The sequence below is a fragment of the Phoenix dactylifera genome, chromosome 16 (assembly GCF_051530095.1).
Source record: "Phoenix dactylifera cultivar Ajwa chromosome 16, Ajwa_hap1_PhDact_Kaust_v1.1, whole genome shotgun sequence".
Lineage (NCBI taxonomy): Eukaryota > Viridiplantae > Streptophyta > Magnoliopsida > Arecales > Arecaceae > Phoenix > Phoenix dactylifera.
This window is the reverse complement of record NC_143205.1, coordinates 17,927,967-17,946,873: the sequence shown is the minus strand read 5'-3', so window position 1 is coordinate 17,946,873 and position 18,907 is coordinate 17,927,967. Positions and strand designations below refer to the sequence as shown.

At 37.0% G+C, this 18,907-nt stretch overlaps 2 protein-coding genes and 1 non-coding gene across 8 annotated transcripts; all 3 read right to left on the bottom strand.

Annotated features, from left to right (window-relative positions):
- Positions 1-263: 263 nt before the first annotated feature.
- Positions 264-5,290, bottom strand: LOC103701094 (small nuclear ribonucleoprotein SmD3b). The gene is made up of 5 exons (XM_008783056.6): positions 5,111-5,290; positions 3,276-3,328; positions 3,136-3,202; positions 2,994-3,050; positions 264-636 (listed from the first exon to the last, which is right to left on the bottom strand). The coding sequence occupies exons 1-5, from the start codon at positions 5,267-5,269 to the stop codon at positions 571-573; spliced, it is 402 nt and encodes a 133-aa protein (XP_008781278.1). The 5' UTR covers positions 5,270-5,290; the 3' UTR covers positions 264-570.
- Positions 5,266-18,888, bottom strand: AUG4 (HAUS augmin-like complex subunit). Of its 6 annotated transcripts, none has more exons than XM_008783053.5 (15): positions 18,635-18,888; positions 18,500-18,547; positions 18,261-18,386; positions 13,625-13,975; positions 13,376-13,475; positions 13,230-13,278; positions 10,752-10,845; positions 10,516-10,587; positions 10,339-10,397; positions 8,918-8,986; positions 8,791-8,842; positions 8,356-8,433; positions 8,144-8,274; positions 7,279-7,457; positions 6,837-7,164 (listed from the first exon to the last, which is right to left on the bottom strand). In XM_008783053.5, the coding sequence occupies exons 1-13, from the start codon at positions 18,761-18,763 to the stop codon at positions 8,197-8,199; spliced, it is 1,305 nt and encodes a 434-aa protein (XP_008781275.2). In that variant the 5' UTR covers positions 18,764-18,888; the 3' UTR covers positions 6,837-7,164; positions 7,279-7,457; positions 8,144-8,196. The 6 variants fall into 6 exon arrangements, with proteins under 6 accessions (XP_008781276.2, XP_008781275.2, XP_008781274.2 ...); XM_039115044.3 differs by having other exon boundaries at positions 6,955-7,164; positions 13,230-13,275; positions 18,635-18,867; XM_008783054.5 differs by lacking the exon at positions 7,279-7,457 and having other exon boundaries at positions 5,266-7,164; positions 8,125-8,274.
- Positions 16,282-16,379, bottom strand: LOC113462343 (small nucleolar RNA snoR109). Its single transcript, XR_003384532.2, has one exon. It is a non-coding gene; the product is annotated as a small nucleolar RNA snoR109 (small nucleolar RNA).
- Positions 18,889-18,907: the final 19 nt, after the last annotated feature.

Genomic DNA, 18,907 nt, shown 5'->3' with positions numbered 1-18,907 from the left:
CAACCAATAGGTTCCACTAGATTGGAATATTCACAATTTTTTGCCTCAAGTAAACCTTGACCAATTTGTTTTTTTTTCCCTTTTCTTTTCCTGGCTAATAAATTTCAATATGTCCTCAAACGACCGGGAAACCTGTGTTTAAATTTGTTATTCATTCAAAAACATCCAATTGGCATGGTTGATGCAAATTTGACGTGACATGATTTATCTGCTCCAAATCTAAAAAAAAAACTCAAAATACAAAACATCAACTTGCACATAGCTGCAACAAAACACTGCATCTGCAACTTTAACAATCAATTTAGGAACAACACTGGCTCAATAAAAGTTTGGAGCTACTAGTTGCAATGAAGAAAAGTACTGAAGGCCATAACAACAATAGACTTCCGAATGTTGGTCATCAGATGCCTCGAGGATTTAAAAGAACAGAAAAAATGTCTTCCTGACATCTATTAAACAAGTCAGTGCTTACATCCTTTCTAATATAGAGAGAGATTTAAAGAAATAAGCATATGTGATCTCCATGGCAGCAAGGTCTGACCAACAAGGAAACCGGGGCCTCAAAGGTGACTACCTCCTAACTGGAGGCACACCACCCCTACCGGCAGTAGCACCAGCACGACCAGCAGCTTGAGCCTGCAGCAGGAGAGATTTTTTTTCATAAAAAAAGAGGAAGAAGGAGCAAAATAAGAAGAGGAGATGATAATAATGATGTTTTGCATCGTGATACTAAACGAAGTCAGTAATACTAGATGATAATGGACTGAAGGAAAAAGTTACTTAAAAAAAAAAGTATTATAGAAGCGATCACAAAAATTCTTTCATTCAAAATCCAAGAACTCTAGCCTTCAACCAAATGGATGCGCAAGGGAAGCTCAGATATTTACAAATGAAGACAAGACAATAATGGTATATGTTGTCACTTTATTATGTTTTTTTTTTAAGTAATAAAAATTAACCTGCATTATATCTTTCAAGTGTTCATGAGCTTTTATTTTCACTCCGTATGCCTTAGCATATGCTAGAGTTTTGATTTAGGGGTAAGCAGGCTGCAAATCCAAAAGTAGCAAAATTAGTTGCAGGCAGCCATTTGCAGCTGTCTGGTTGGCTGAAACTCATTTGCAAGCTGCAATTGGATTGCAAGTAAGGCGAAAATATTTGAAAAACTCTATACAGTTAAAATTGAAGAGAGGAAGCTAATTCTTTTTCTTCTTATTTGAGAACCATCTGCTCTCCAATACCACCCTCATAGTATTGAAGAGGGGAGACTTTTTGTTTCTTTTCTCAAATCAGGGAGGTTTTACTCTGTTAGTTCACAAGATTAGCAGGAAGTGCGCTACGATATTCAAGGAAACTCTAATTTCAATACCTTTTAGCAAGCCAATCCTATTAAGAGGATAGGGGATTTGAAGTAGGAAGCTCAATGCACATGATTAAAAAAATTCCCTTTGCCCTAGAAATGCAAATAGTCTCATTCTCATCAAATTTTCAGGAACCATATGCCTGAGGGCTTTTTATCACTGAGTATTCGGGTCATCTTGGTGAGGTCATAATTCCATGTCTTGAGGTAAAGGGATTACGAATAGGAGTACAAGATTGTCTGGGTAACGACCTCAACAAACCAAAAAGTGCTCAAGGTTAACATCAATCAATGCTACTATGGTAACATAAAATGATTCAGTTTTGTGATGATGACTGAAGATCATAATGTGGTTTTCTTACTAGTGATTTCCAACATGTTTGGTGTATTGGTAAAAGTGCTTATAGAGTTATGGTGAAATGCTCTAGCTCTGCCCTGCACTACAGATTAGGGTTCCGTTTCTTAGGCAAATAGTGGAAGGCTACCTTGGAAGCTCATTTGAAGATGACATCATGTCTACATATTACCAATTAATTTGATATTTCCTAAGCAATTTAATACCCTAATAAATGTACCATACTACCATCAATGAAAGATATGGAGTTCTCTATCATGTCATTTCAATTATTTTTATTCTTTTGCTAACCATAGGAAGCTTAATTTAGGGCTTCTTTCACAAATCTCACCTGACTTCTCCTTATGGAAGAGACTGGCATTTCTCTTTTCACAAAGCCCCTGCAATGCTTAGCGTATTGTCATACAATCCATTCTCTCATTGCTCTCTACTTTTAAGGAGAAAATTTGAATGCATAATGGTATCACATAAAGCATTAGCTGATGAGAATGTCCATATTTTAGTTGACATCAAATGGTTTATATTCGATCTTGTTTAAGAAATTAATTTCAGTAGCTCAAAAAATTGATAGGTATATGAAATTTTATCTAATACATGGGACAAGTCATCCCAGACAACTAGAATCGTTATCTTGGATCTCAACTCCAAGGACAGCTATCATCAAGCACAGTGGAAAAGTACGACCCTTTCAAATTCATGACTATAATAAATTATTTGGCACAAGCAATATGAATCTTAGTCTAAATAAAATACTAAAATATGAATCTCAAAGGTTGTGCAATTTATATAAGCAGTTGAATACGATGCTAAAAGTTAGACATTGTTGTGGTCAAAGCATGACAGCATTATCAACAACAAAAGTAATGTTCACGGATTTCTCATGTTTAGTTTTTGAGAAATCAGTTTTCAGGTTCAATTGCAGTGACTCACAGTTAATCTGAATTGCTTCTCACGGTGATAACAAAGTATTATTGGGCCCATCTATTAAAAAAATAATATATAGAGGCAGGGATAACCAGCACATTGGCAGTGACAGACCTTCACAATAAAAGGTGAGCAAAGAACATAAAAGGATGACAGAAGTACAGAACAAAATTCAGTGGCTATTATTAAGTAAATAAACATCATGGACAGCATCATAAAGGTATGCCGCAATCAAACTAATAAGCACCTATAAGACAAGAAATTGCTTTATAAATATAAACAAACTATCTGGCAAAACAGTTAATAAACAGTTTACAGGGTAATCAGGCAAATTATTAAAACAGATTAACTCACCCTAGCTCGCATAGCAACTGCCCGCCCACGTCCAACTCCAAGAGCCGAGCCCTTGCCCTTCATGAAGTCAACAAATAGATTAAAATCTGAGGAAAAGGTTTACACTATCAAAATAACATAGGGAAAAAAATGTATTTCGTACTCTGATTCTAGCATCCAAGCGTTTGAACATTGGAGCATTTTTCAGCATATCAGGAATGACCATAAACCTGTAATTAAAATCATTTAGATATCGATCTAATGAAACTAACATATGTGAAATGCAGGGCGTGATGAACTTGCCTTACTTTGCTGCCTCTGATGAAAACATGCTCGAGTTGTGATACTTTTCCATCCTAACATAAATAAAAAGATAATGCATATCAAACACCCCCATCATGATAAATCAAAAAGTATCACACTGATGATCAATCCTAATGGATACAAGTATATGGTCTTTAACAGAAGTGCAACAGTCAGATTTAACACAATATAGGTCAAGAAGCACGGAGGTTAAGCCGACAGACCAGTAAGATGTGGTGGAGACTGGCTCCACAAGTCACCAGATAATCAGCCTAGCTGTCGATGCCAGATTTTGTTTAAAAGAGTCAAAAATAACAATTTAACACTTCAATACTTCTGCTTGTGAACATAAAGAAATTGAAACTAGCCTATTGTTCTATCTTTTGGCAGCATCATGCAACTTTCCACGTATGTACTATTTCACATGTTACACAACAATTCAAGACCACAACCAGCCCCTCGATACAAGAACAATGCATATCATTTAATTCTTTGGATTTTATTTTCACGCCATGGGTTATGACCAGGTAGACAAAACTTTGCTTGATAATAAATATTTTGATCAAATGAGTAAGGACATGTCTAAGATGCAAATCTTATCCTTGTTGTCCCCCAAGCACAAGGTGATGTGGTACATGGTGATGGCAGGCACAAGATCTAGGCTCATTGGAGAATAAATTATTTGAACCTTGTGGTTTATTTTACACTCTTGTGAGCCTTTTGAGTGGCACTCTGTGGTCTTAAAACCTACACACAGCATTTAGAATGAGTTTGATGGAAGGCATGGTAAGTTTTTGGTTGCTCATAAATTGGATTTGAGAATCAAGTTCGACAGCATTAACCTTCTTCTAAAGAATATATTCTTTAGCAGTGCGAAAGAGGATTGGTGGAAGGCCAATAAGTTTTATGTTTGCTGCAAAACAAGCAAGTGAAAATCAAGTCCTACATGACTACTAATAATATAATTTTCAATATACAGATTTATGCAAGTAGACAAATTCATTTATATATCTAAATGTTCGAGAGAATGAAAGCAGAAGTTTGTGTACCACCTAGTTCAAACAAAGTAGGAAAATTTAAGAATGGACACACGATAGAAAGATGCAGTCATTAGTAACAAAGAACGTTGGGTAATTTATGAATAAACCAGCAATGCGTACCAAACAGTTGCACATCAATAGTTCATATTCTTAGAATTCTTAAGCATCATCATTTACACCTAACTACACTCACCCATGTACAATGTGTATTTGCTGACCTTTTATATCACAAATCTAAAACTACAAGTAGAAACCAGAGTACAGAGCACGTGTAATGTAAATACACACTGAGAATGCAAGGCAATGTGAAACAGAAACTGCAGGTTTCATGATGCCAACGAATCTCCGCAATCTGGAGAATAAATTAAAAAAAGTTCTTTCATTTTGAAAAGAAAACAACATAAAACTTCAAGAAAGGCGGTTCACAGGTTAAAATTCTTCACAAACCTCAAGATTATTAGTTATTCAAATATTGGCATCACTGCATCAGCCTTTCATGTAACTCCCCTAAAATCTAAATCAGCATTTGCGAAATTGCAGCCATTTATCGATCTTTACTTAGGTGGCGTGCTTATATGTCTATCTGGGTTATCCACGGTCAAGTAAAAAATCTTTAAAACAAGCGCGAAATCGATCACAATTAAAATAAAAAACGAAACGAAATCAAAAAAGAGGCAACACGACTTCTAATCTAATATAAATTAAAAAAAAAGAAAAAGAAAAAGAAAGGGAAAGCAAATCCAACCGTAAGGAAACCCTAAATCGAAGTCAAGAAGAACGAGAGAGGTTCCATACCTTGGCGGTGTAGGTGATGTTTTCGAGCTGGCAGTTCCAGTTGTCCTCGCACTCGATCATGGAGCCGCGGTAGAGCTCGCCGCTTTTGAGCTCCACCGTCACCACGTGCCCCGCCGCCTCGTGCAGCAGCTTCACCGGTATCCCCAGGCTCCGGCTCATCTTCTTCTTCTTCTTCTTCTTCTTCTTACTGCTTTCTTTCTTTCTTCTCTCCTCCTTCTGGGTCTGCCTCCGACTCTAAACCCTAGTAGGCAGAGAAGAGGAGAACGGGGCTTTCGGTCATTTGCGCGAGAGAGCCGAGCAAAGGCAGGCGTATAAATATTAAAACGTAAGCAAGCAGGTTACCCCTTCACTCGACTCGGGTCAAGTCCGGCTCTGCAAACGCTTACGCTATGACGGGCGACCAGGTGCCACCACAATTGCTTTGTCGGACGATTTCAGGCGTAGTTATTTCCAAGTCACTTGGTTGGTTGACTTGGTTCGCATTCGTGATATTTTATTTAGAATTCAATCCATATTCATTTTTACCAAAAAAAATACATATTCATTGATTTATATAATTCAATCTAATAACTCTCGGAATTAGAGAATGTCATCCATCAGCCTCAGGCGAGGGTTTTTGCTTCCATCGACACCTGGTCGGATGCTAAAAATTATCCATCTCAGCCTGCGCTCAACCAGTATAGCAGACTCAAAAAGGTCTAATTCGGCATATGTTGGAGCTGTAGGAATAGGGAGATTTTTACCATCACAGATTTTAACGAGAACCCAAGGCCTAACAGAGAGGATAACTTGATGCAGAATGGAGAATGGGGTCCCCGGGATATGGGATTTCGTCCCTCATCCCATCCCCATATGTTCGGTGGGGCCATTGGAGGTCATCAGGGCTGACTCCTAATTTGCCACTGCCATTCCATTGCAACCTTGGTTCCATTGATCGAGTAAACTGCTGCCAACGAGGCTCTAAATGCTGCCTTTTTCCTAATCAATGCTGGAACAATATGGCTTGGAAGCAACTCTCACACCGTGGTTGCATGGATCGACAACAAGAAGTTCGCTCCCTTCTCAGAAACATAAGATTAATGAAATCTTTTGCTGCTCGCAGATGCTCCGGGAAAGTAATCAACCGGCAGACTTCTTCACTGATCTGGTCTCCTCTGGTGCTCTCACTCTCAGGCCCCCAAGCCTGGTTTGCAAACGCTGAATTTATTAATTCAGGTTGATGCAACTGGTTGCTATCTTCCTATAATGCAGCCCTGCTATATTAAAACTTTGAAAGTTGGGAAGTACTCCTCTAACTACTACCCCAAAAAAAGAAAAAATAAAAAACTATCACTCCACCGTAACAACTCATGACTGAGACTAGAGAGACTCAAATAGAAAATTTAAATTACTTGGTAAAGAATCATTAATTGAGTGACCAGTCCACAGGCTACCAATGACCACCACCAACCATCATCAGTTAAACTCTGGCTAACTACATCCTCACTGACATAACTTTTTTTTATCTAATTCAGCTAATTCATCCATCCATCCAACATAGTCTCGATCAACAAGTCCAACCTTAAGAACATAAATTTTACAGTGAAGCCAGCAAACCCCAACATCGCCTATACTTTGGTGCTGCTCTTAAATTTATTGACTATTCTAAGCTAACTATGTTTTTAGAAGCTTCGAACTGGTCCTGTAAAGCTTTATTCACATAAAATTCCATCCACAATCTCAGGTCTTCCAAACCAAAGTCTTGTTTCTTTCTTTTCCAGAGAATGGGGACGGTGCAGTGTGGCATACACTGCTCGCTACGTGCACCGTCAAAGTCTATGATAGCAAAGAACGAAATAATAAAATGTAACAAGTGAAACAAAATCATTCAAAGCATGAATAATTACAGACCACGGAAATACAAAAGTAGCCTCATAGACATTTCATGTCCCCTACAGCTTGGCTCACGTAGCTAGGTATCAAAAGTACAACAACAAAAGGGAACCAGAAATGAAAAGGAAAAATACTGAAAGAAGTTTCTCCCTTTTAATGATTCAAGTGACAAAAACCAGACCCTGTAGAATAGCAAAAAAAAAGCAGAACTGCATGAATGACTACATATGATTTCAATCTTATTGCAAAAATATCCAACAAAAAAACAGTCAAAAAGCAATTCAATGCAGATTTACATGGGAATTGAGGTTGCCAAGACATGGATGAAAGTTGTAAACTTATCCCCATTATATTGGGTTCCACATACTCTACATTTGGATGGCTGCATCTATTGCAAATAGTTAACCCTCTCTGTAACCTAGCAAATATGGGCCAATCACTTGTGCACAGAAGTTTCAGACGCAAGTTGTGCAACCTACAGTTCACATATCATGCAACCAGAAAGAGAAACCAGAGTGAGGACAACTGGTCTAAAACAGGGCAGATGCTTCTATCATTATATGAAGGATTGCTACTTTTGAATATAACAACACTTTCAAAGATTATCACTGCACATTTCTTAAAATCAATTTAAATATATGAGCAAGGAGTAGCATCAAATGTTTTTTTCAATGCAAACGAAAATTATCCTCCCAACTAGTCTACACACATCAATCAGGAATATCCTCAAAATAAGGAATCTTGGAAATCATCACAGCACCAGAAGGCTATTGTAATTGAGATACTGGCAAAATTATGCCCTCATAATCAAGTTGTTTTAGGTATCCCAAGAAATGCTTTCTGGAAATGCAACAACCCTGTTGCACAGGAAAGAGAATTTCCAAAATTGAATGCTGCCAAATCAGCATGAATCTAGGAACACAAGGATTTCTCTGTCTTATTTTGCAATGTTGATTTAGTTTAATATCTTAACATCTATACATGGCAGGAATAGCACATGGTTATAAAAATTTTCATTTGCAGTATCATTGGTATGTCAAATAGGGCTATAGAAGAAAGATGAGCTCAGGGTTAAGCAACATGTAGCATAAATATAGCATTTCCTGCCACTCTAAATCAATCAGATTATCAGAACTACTAACTTTTAGACCAAGATGATACCAGAAGCAAGAATGTAAAGTTCAATAGGAATCTTGCTGTATCTCAGAATAGACTCAAGAGTTTGGGTCCTCAAGTGAGCGCTTTAAATCCATTTCAACTTGGTGAATTGTCCATTGCATGCCTTCCAATTTCTGCAGTTCAATCATTATTATTACCAGAAGAGACCATCAAAGTTGATTTGATTAATAAAAAATTTGCAAAAATAAATTTACCTTTACAATATCATGATATTGTCTTGCAATCGTATCAAAATGTGGATCAACACCTTGATACTCCCTTAAACGTGTAACCTGACAAAAGACAGGAGCATCTATTGGTTTCAAATTAAAGTTGGTAAATACAAACATCCTATGCTTCGTGCTTAGTTGCAAAAATGTAGGAAGTAAACTGAACTTCAGCAGAGCAGAGGGCAGGCATCAGAATCAGATTTACAAAGTAATCCATATTAACCATGCGGCCCTCATTGTGATTGAAAATTACAAAAGAAATGAGTTATAAGAAAAACAGATGACCTTTGCTGTAAAAGATTATTTTAAAAAATATTTAACGGCTAAGCAACCTATACTAAAGACTTGCTAAATCAGTACTTGCTCAAAAGTGTTCTGACAATAATGCAAAACAAAAAAAAAAATCTAAATAAGCCATACTGCTTTATTGTAGGCGATGGATGCTTCTTCTGTTGCTTCCAAGAGATATTTCCTGCAACAAGTGGCGAGTTGATTAAAAAAAAATCACTTAAATCCATAATCAACATAAAAGGTAATCATAAATTACCGAATCCTATGCAGAGCTGGCACGGACTCCTTAGTGTAAGTGTCCCGCAAGAGTAGATGCTCCAGAACACTATAACCATAAGTAAGAAAACATATAGAGCTCCACAGAGCAGCAATACATTAACATGAAAGTTCACACATACGCAACTAGACTAAACTTCTTAATAAATACATCATAAGAGCATGCACACTCTGAACTTTAACGTTGCTGCAAAACTTGCCATGTCATTTACAGCGAAAATTGTATTTAAGGAATGATTAACATGCAGAAGCTATAGACATTGCACTGTCATGTTGGAAAATCTTGTGCCAAGCTTGTCATATGCAATGACTTAGGAGACATTCGGTGTAGTCATTAATACAGCATATTAGTAAGTCAGATGAGGAACATCAGGAGACACGTATCTGATGTAACGAGGGTAAGAGAAGATCAAATCTTTAATCTTTTTGTAATTCCATAAATGTAAAATAAAACCCTTGGACAAAAGAAAGATATGCATTGCAGGTAAAAAGTTGTAACACTACAAATACAAAAAATAAACTATGCAATGACAGGACACTCATATCAGCGATTTCATAACTGACACATTTTGACACATCCATCTCACCGCGTCAATGACAAGTATGTCCAGCTACAAATTTTTGTGATAAAATAATAGTTACTCTAGAAAAGGTAATAGCTGTATATACAATGATCCAATAGGCAAAGAGCTAGAATATATTTCTTTCGATGGATTATTGCTAAAGACAGTAATCATATACCTGAACCTATTGAACCATCAGCTAACACAGAAAAGACACACAAACCTACACAAACACATTCCTTTTCCGTCCCACAAGGACAAGAAATTCAAAATTGATAAAAGAATTCCAAAATAACAGATGGGCACAGCTTTATGACTACCTGCTAAGTGAAACGAAAAGCACTAGAACAGAAAGGAAAGCCACACATGCTGGAAAGGACATAGAATGAGCAAAAATGGATACACAAAAGGTGGTCACTATTCTTTGTGGAATTATACAAAGCATGCATTGGCTATAAAATTGAAATTCATGCTTCTTAAAGTATTCAAGCTTGGATTTCAAATATTCTTGATGGTGGAGCCAACTTCAACAGACACAATAGACATTCTATACATTTTAACAAAGAAGCACGCCTCACAAGGATGCCCACCCCTGTGATGCACCCATTAGGCAATACAACTACAATGTTACAATGTGCACCCGTGTCTATCTTATGATATTTGCTCCATAATCAATATTATTAGTTGGTTTTGATGAATCAACCTGAACTGATACAGCATAAAATGGACAGGACCCATAGCAGTAAAAGAAAAATGAAGAGTATAAAGAGCACCAGTAGTGGAATGGCAACTTTCAACCACAGTTGAAGATTCAAAATAAAAAAATCTAGAGACATACCTCAATTTTGCATTCATTGTTTGGCACCTTTTACAGAGCCAAGTTTTCCTTAGTTCATCCTGTTACACAAAAAAATAAAACAAGCATGATCAAACATTGCATCTCAGGAATAAAACAATAACTATCATGCCTATATCTCTTATAGTTGGCAGGAGATGAACAATTTAGCAGGCTTACATATTGATGCTGATGTTGCAGCTTCAGATCCCTAACAAACTTGACGAGCACCCCAAGTATCTGCTCTAGAACCTACATATGTATAATATTATCGATGGTCATACAGTCAAATAAAGAAAGAAAGGGAAAAAAACACAGTAGCAATGAGAGTGAAATGCAAACTACAGTGCAAATTTAAATGAAGACCTACATGAGAGACAGGGAAGTGAAAGGATGTGAAAAATAAGATAACATACATTATAGTGTTCTGCAAACTTCCTATCCATTGAATAGAGATCCTCTAGCAAAACAACCTCTTCTCTTTCAATCTCCTCGATAATTAATTTTACCCTGACCATGAGAAAGCTTTAAGATTAGAAGTAGATAGGGACAACCATAAATCCATATCAACAGTGAAGCTGATAGCCTGACAGCCAGAGCAGTCAGCATGATACCTCAGACAGAGACAATCTATCACTAATAACTTTATTAATCATTCAAAATATGCTAAACATGCCAATACGTGCATAATAGCAGCAAGATAATTAAGATGGTTACTCATATCCCATAACCACAGGCACGCGCATTCAATTCACTTGCTCAAAATGATCAAAGACAGATCTAAACATCAAATATTTATAAATCAACAAATCAAAGTCCTCTCCAGATGGAGACACTACATTACAACAAAAAAAAAGAAGAAGAATGTCCTCCTTGATCTAAAGAAGAACAAGAAGAAGACAGAGGGGAAAATAAAGAAACAAAGATAAAATGAAAATTGAGGGCGTAAATTCTAGTAAAAAGGAGCAAAAACAAAAAAGAATTTCTCATCAATAGAGTTCATACTAAAATCTGTACTCACGAAGCCTGTTGTATACACCTTTAAGAAGGCCAACAACATAACATTCTGGTTGAGGGCACCAACAAACTACCATAAAATTAGAATTCTGAAACATATCTCAAATTTAAACCCTCTTTTTTAATGTGGTGTCAAAACATGTATTGAATTGACAAAAGATCTAGATTCATAAACAAGTATACACATAGATAGAGGCAGCATGAAAAATTTTGGTAGCTTGGCCTCACCAATACAAGGATTCAGACTGGAAATGCCCCTGGCCCTACACCTTTCTGAACTTTGTTTTTCTTTTCAAATGCTTCCTAGAGGATCATTACCCCATTCTTACATCTCATCTGCCAGAGTACGAACTCTTCTTACTTTAAGCTAAGTAGGTCTATCCACTTGTTAATTTCTGTAAACCAAAACCTTTTGTTTGTTTACCATCAAATATTCCTGGATTATAATTTGGTAATATGCAAACCTTTTGAGGAAGGCTAAACATATAATGCATTCCAGCCATCTATCCATGATGAGATATCTGTAATAGAAAACCATGCACTAGCACCTTATTTTGCATTCTTGCTTAAAGGAAAAAACTTATATAATTAGCTTAAGTTAAGGCTCGAGAGGAAGACTTCATATTTGATCCTTAACATGCAAAAATTTCAGGGAAACAACCAAGCCACTATCCTCCACAAAGTCAAAACTATTGCCCTTGTTTGATCATTTTAAAGAGAGCAATTACCACAATTTTGAACACAAACTGACTTGCTTGTTGATATCTAAGCTTCAACCACCTAGATTCTCACTCAGGGCACTCTGCTTTAAGTTTTTGAATTTATGCACAGCGAGTGTGAAAAATATCTACAACTGCAGCAGTGACAATTGCACCAAAAACATGTTAAGAGTCGATCGATTAACGCAGAAGGAAGGGAAAGCTGAAACATGGCTAGAGAAACAATCAAAAGTAATGATATAGTCAACAATAGCTGTGGCAGCCTTGGTTTCATCACATGATCAATTAAATAAATCAAAATACAGGTTTTTCAATCTAGATGGCAAAGGTTGTTAGACCGTTTAAGATAATTGCTATGAATAATGGCTCCATAAGGTAAATGAAACCATTTACTTTCTATAAGCGACTCTACTACCTCTTTGGGTTACATCTAGGCTGACTTTGTAAAGAAGAAACTTTATGCATGACAACTCCATAACTTTCAAATGACTGTTGAATATAAAGACTGCCCATGCCACACATAAAGCTACTTCATGTTCTGGAGTCTTACATAAATTTGAATCTTTTGGGCCTCACTAGTAGTTTAACGTAGACGTATGTTTACTTCAAATTAGAGATGCTTCCAGAACAAGAAGCACCAAACAATATTTTTACTCCATGCTATCTTCTAGTACAATCTTTAGACTGTTTATACAGCATGTTGTTATCTCTTTTGCACCAACATATGGTTTCCAGCAACCTGGCACTTCCATGTAGAACACCTCATATCTCATAGTTCCTGAGGCACTTGTATCTCATAGTTCCCCAGGTATTTAACAAGAAATATGGACTAAGAGGTAATAATTAGTTAGTAATGCACTTTCCTATTACATCTAATAGTACTGAAAATGCTATCTGGTACTACATAGCAGGATTTTAGTTCATTAATCAGAAAAGGAAATACTGCTTGCATGAGAAGAAACTTTCAGTTCATAAAGGGCTGTCAAGTTTGGACAAAGAAATTAAAATAAATAACAACCATATGGAAATAAGCTAGACAGTGGACATGATGGCATTTTTAAAGCCATCAAAGCAAGCAACAGAACATCATATGCAAGATATTTAGCAGGTCAAGCGAGGAAAAGAAACATAACATAGAAGAGAGGGGAAAGAGTTCACCTTTCTGGAAGGCGAGCACTTGCTATCTGACTGATGGAAGAGGAGTCTGCTGCACATTGACAACAACTTACACATCAGATGGATTAAATAAAATGCCAGTAATTATATATATCATCTTTCTGATATTGCTCAATTTACTTTTTTACCTATTTCATCCATTGCAAAGACATCAGCTAATGTATCACACTTTGCTTCTAAGCGAGATTCAATTTCTCTAACAAGGGATCTCTGATATTCTGCCATGTCCTACAATGACAATATTACTGTGATGTATGGATGAGGGTTGAGCTATGTTAAATATTAAATGTTATCAGGGACTCCACAATGCAAAAAAGAGCTCAGATATGTGTCTTTGCAAAATCAACTTCAAAACCATAAACTCCAAATATACGTACCACATCCATGGCCGGTTGCTCTTGATGGACTTGCCATAGATAAGCTGGTGTTACTCCAAGAAAACGATTTGGCACTCCACCAACTCCAGGTTCAACCATATCACTATTAGGTGGAGAAGCAAGACCCAACATACCGACACTGCTAGTTGCATAACTATTATTGAAGCTTGTAGAGTTTGAACTTGAGCTGGGTGTGATACTGGTAGTTGTACTATCAAGAGAGCTCCTTGATGTCATGCTCAATTTTTCAATCTCTTCCTCATGAATTTCCCCATCTTTAGAAAGAAGAGGAAGTCTCAATCTCTGAGCAGCCTCAGCAACAGCTAATCGATGCTCAAGAGATTCATAAACCTGAAACCATCAGAATGTTTCAAATCCACCTGCTCATAGACACAACTAAAGAAACATATGGTATATGGAAACAAAAAGATCTAGATGCTGCACGTGATTCATTGTAACAAAATGAGATACCCACTTAGAGTCCGTACCAACACCCAACATCAATATCCAAGTCCATATAACTAGTCAGTTACTGGCAAAGCAAATTAGATTACTTTTCAGAATCTTGATGTAAATCTCCATCTTATGCAGTAACCACTTGCTCTGAAGCTGAATCGGAGATCTAAATTTTTTGATTTGTATGCTTTGCTTAGTCGATATGGAACTTGAGACATATCTGCAGATCTCATGAGGAATCATTAAGGTGGTTCTGTTAATGATGGGAACTTTTTGGTTTAGGACTACTCTGAAAATTTGTAAGTATTGACTAGTATTTTTCTTCCCAGGATCAACATCAGAGATACTAAGTTGAAAATATTAAGAAGCCATTACCTAAGAAATAAGATGATAGAGAATGAGATGTACAATTTCTGATGCAGGTAAATGAAATACACCAATATAAATTAGATCATGCATCAGGCTCTTGCATAGTTCTTCTTTTCCTAATTCTAATCATCAAAGTTCAGATAATTATTAAAATTACACTTGTAGACAAGCATAAACTACCTACTTTTACAATCACTCAAGAAATGATATTATATATTTAGATGTAACAACAGTTCCCAGGAATTACAAATAAGTTTGATCGTCCGATTCTCCAGCAAAATCTAAATTTTTTTAATCGAGTGCAAGATCAAAGCTTGAGACGGGTAAGGATAGTGAACTCTAACACTGAAAGAGCCAAAAGGAAAAGAAGGAAAAAAATAATGGTTAGATCTTTTGACACAGACAGGCAAAGAGATAGAGAGAGGGAGCACCAGAAATACTAGAAAGGAAATTGGGAGCATATGCTGGTGTTGTAGGAGCCTCCCTTCGGGCCACAGCTAACTCTAACAATCGATAGTCCCACATCATTTGGGTATAAAATACAAATGAACAAACGACCAAATATTTACATCTAAGAAGTCCTCAATTTCAACTATGATAAAGGCGATCAAACAATCTAAATTAAAAGAATGAAAAGTTTCTGTAAATTATAAGCAATAACACATGGAATGGAAAAGAACAGCAAAAAAAGGAAAAAAAGATTAGAATGTAGGCATCAGATGACACAATCTGCGATGATCAGAACGCAACTTGCCTGGATGATGACCAAGCTATTATCACTTGAAAAAAGAATGAAAACCTTAAAAATAATATTAAAAAAAATGATACCACTTGATGTGCGAGAAGGTCCTCTAAAAATGGCTAAGACATGCACCACCTCCTTCTCTCCTTCTCATATAATCAAATATTAACATCCATATAAAACAAAAAATATATCTCTTAAGAACATATAGACATAGGAAGCTTGATAAGACGGTTGCTGACAATAAGGAAAATGGCAAGCCGGCAAGCTTTCTTCCCTCTTTTCTTGGTTAATATAGCTACATCCAGATTTGACAATTTCAAGACGACGTCAACCCAAATCCCTAACCTTGGTAGATGTAGCCCTAACCTAACAACCGTTCTAAAAATCAGCCACATATAATTGAGAGGAAACCAAAAAAACCCCAAAAAGTAGAGGGAAAAGGATAGTGGACTCTTGCACCGAAAGAGCTGAGATGAAAATAAGGAAAAGAAAAAAGGTTAGATCTTTCGACACAGACAGACAAACAGCAGCCAAAGAGACGAAGGAGGCACTAGAAACCCTAGAAAAGATATTGGGAGCATATGCTAAGAGCCAACCTTTGGACCCTCATTGGTCTATTAAACTGTGGTTGGCTCTAAAGGAAGATAAATAGTCCCACATCGGTTGGGTGCAAAATCCAAATGAACAAAGAACCAAATATTACATCCAACAGCTTGTCTCTTCCAACTTTGACAAAGGTGATCAAACCATCTAAATGAGAAGAACAAAATTAATATCGTAGATTCCAAACACTAACACATGGAACATAAGATAGACAAAAAATTGGAAAAAGAATCTGGGATTATAGGATTCGGATGATGTGATCTGCGGTGATCACAGTGCAGCTTGCCTCAATGATGATTGAGCTATTATTAGTTGAAAAAAACAATGAAAAGATTGAAAATAGAAGAAAATCGATAGCTCTTAATGTGTGAGAAGGTCCTCCAAACAAGGATTACACATGCGCCAACCCCTCCTTCCCTTCTCATATAAACCAAATATTAATATCCATATAAAACAAAAAAAGATATATTTCTTAAGAACATATAGATGTGGGAAGCTTGGTAAGTGGGTTGTTGATGATAAAGAACACTGCAAGCCAACCAATTTTCTTCCCTCCTTTCTTGGCTAATATAGCTACAGCCAGATCCAGCAATTTCAAGGCCAACACGAAACCTTGCCCTTCGTTCATGTTGCCCTAATCCTAACAACCGTTATAATAAAGCATGCCCCATAATATTGAGAGGAAACAAAGAAAAACCAAGAAATAGAGAGGTGAAAGGATATGAAAAGAACTCTATTACACTGAAAGAGCCAAGGTAAGGAGAAGGAAAAGAAGAAAGGTTAGATCTTTTGACACACACACACAAAGAGAGAGAGAGAGAGAGAGAGAGAGAGAGAGAGAGAGAGAGAGAGAGGCACCTAGAAAAGAAATTGAGAGCATAAATCGGGAGCATATGCTGGCATTTATAAGAGCCAACCTTGGGACCCTTGCTAGTTTGTTAAACTACAGTTAACTCCAAAGATAGACAGTCCCACATCAGTTGGGCCTAAAATCCAAATGAACAAAGGATCAGACATTAAATCTAAGAACTTGTCCCTTCCAACTTCCACAAACTTGATCAAATGATTCTAAATTAAAATAACAAAAAGTTATTTTAAATGCTAAAAAATAACACATGGAATAGAAGAGAGTAAAAAAATTGGAAAAGAAGATGGGAATGTAGGCATCTGGTGACGCAACATGTGGTGATCACGGTGCAGTTGCTTAGATGATGACCGAGCTATTACCACTTGAAAAAAGAAAATTGACGAAAACATTAAAAATTGATAGTTATTGATGTGCAACAAAGCCCCATAAAAATGGTTAAAGAATGCACCATCTTATTTTACTCCTTCTCGTAAACCAAACATTAACAACCATATAAAATAAAAGATATATTTCTTAGGAATATATAGATGTGGGAAGCTTGGTAAGCAGGTTGCCGACAACAAAGAAAATGGCAAGCCCACAATTTTTCTTCTCAGAGTTCTTGGTTAATACAGCTACAGCCAGATTCAGCATTTCAAGACTAGGGCAACCAGAATCCCTAAACTTGGTATCTGTAGCCATAACCTTAATAGCCATTATAATACAATCTACCACATGATATTGACAGGAAAAGAGAGAATCCCAAAAAATGGAGTGGAGAAAGGATAGTGAACTCTAACACTAAACGAACCAAGACAAAAAGAAGAAAAAGAGATAATCTAGAAAAGAATTGGGAGTATATGCTAGGCATACAATCCAAATGCACCACAAGAAACTCTAAAGATAGGTAGTCCCACATCAATTGGGCATACAATTAATACCTGCTCATTAGGCTCTTAACTAAAGAAGGATGTGGTATTCTAAGTATGATAGATGGCAACATAAAAAGATGTAAAAACATTTCCTTGATCTAGATGCAACACATGATTCATTGTGATAAAATGGGAGAATCAATTAGAGTCCACATCAACCTCCAATATCAATATCCAAATCAATACAACTTGTGAATTATTGGCATAACAAGTTAGATGACTTTTCAGAGTCTTAACATAAATCTCCATCTTATGCAGAAACTACTTGGTTTGAAGCTGAACTGGAGATCTAGAAATTTTGACTTTATGTTTTGCGTAGTCAATATGGAACTTGAGTCCAATCCAGATCTGGTGAGGAATTATTAGAGTGCTTTTACAAATTCTAGTAGCATTTTCATCTAGGAAAACTCTTTCTTTTTCTAGGATCAACACCAGTAGACATACAAAGTTGAAATATTGAGAAGCCATTTCAAGCATTAGGATGTTAGAGAATGTGATGTACAAGTTCTGACGAGGATAAATGAAATATTCTGACAAAACCATGCATCAAGCTCTTGTGTAGTTCTTCTTTTCCTGATTCTAATAATTAAAAGAAGCTTTGCACCTACTAATTTTTCAATAAACTATCAAAATTATACTTGCACACAATCATATACTACCTACTTCACGACCGTTCAATCAAACCTGGGGAGAGCAATTCAAGCCAAGCTGTTGGTAGAGACCCTGAATATCTCTAGCACCCCCGAGGTTCGCAGCAGACACAGCCTGATGGTATTCTTCCACCATTGCAATTGCCTCGCAATAAACCGCCTGTGCTCCCACCCAGAAGAAATCACATTACATAATGATCATTCTGAAACAAAAGAAACCTAACCCTAAAAACCTAAACCTAAAAAATCCATCGAAGGGGGGAGATCGCGTACCATGGCTTCCAAGCATCGCGTCCTCTCTCTGGCCATATCCTCCCTCGCCTACGATTCAAATCAAAAAATGAATCAAATAAAAGAGGGCTGAAACCCAGATCTGGGGACAGGGGAATGGATTGGAGAGGGGATTACGAGCTGGAGATCGGCGTGGGCGGATTTGGAGACGTAGGAGCCATCCGGAGCGAGGCAATGGCGTTCGAGCTGGTCAATGAGATGGGTAACATCAGCCGGCAAGCTCTGGGACTGTGCGTTCTTCGCCATTTATCGTCGCCGGCGGGGGCGAGACGGAGAGAGAAAAGCAGCGTAGGGAGCGAGGTGGGCTTTCCGTTTAAATTTAGACCGGTAGTGCGTCTCAAAGCCGTCCAGAGTAATATTTTTTCGGCTTCTCGGTGACGGTTTATTTAT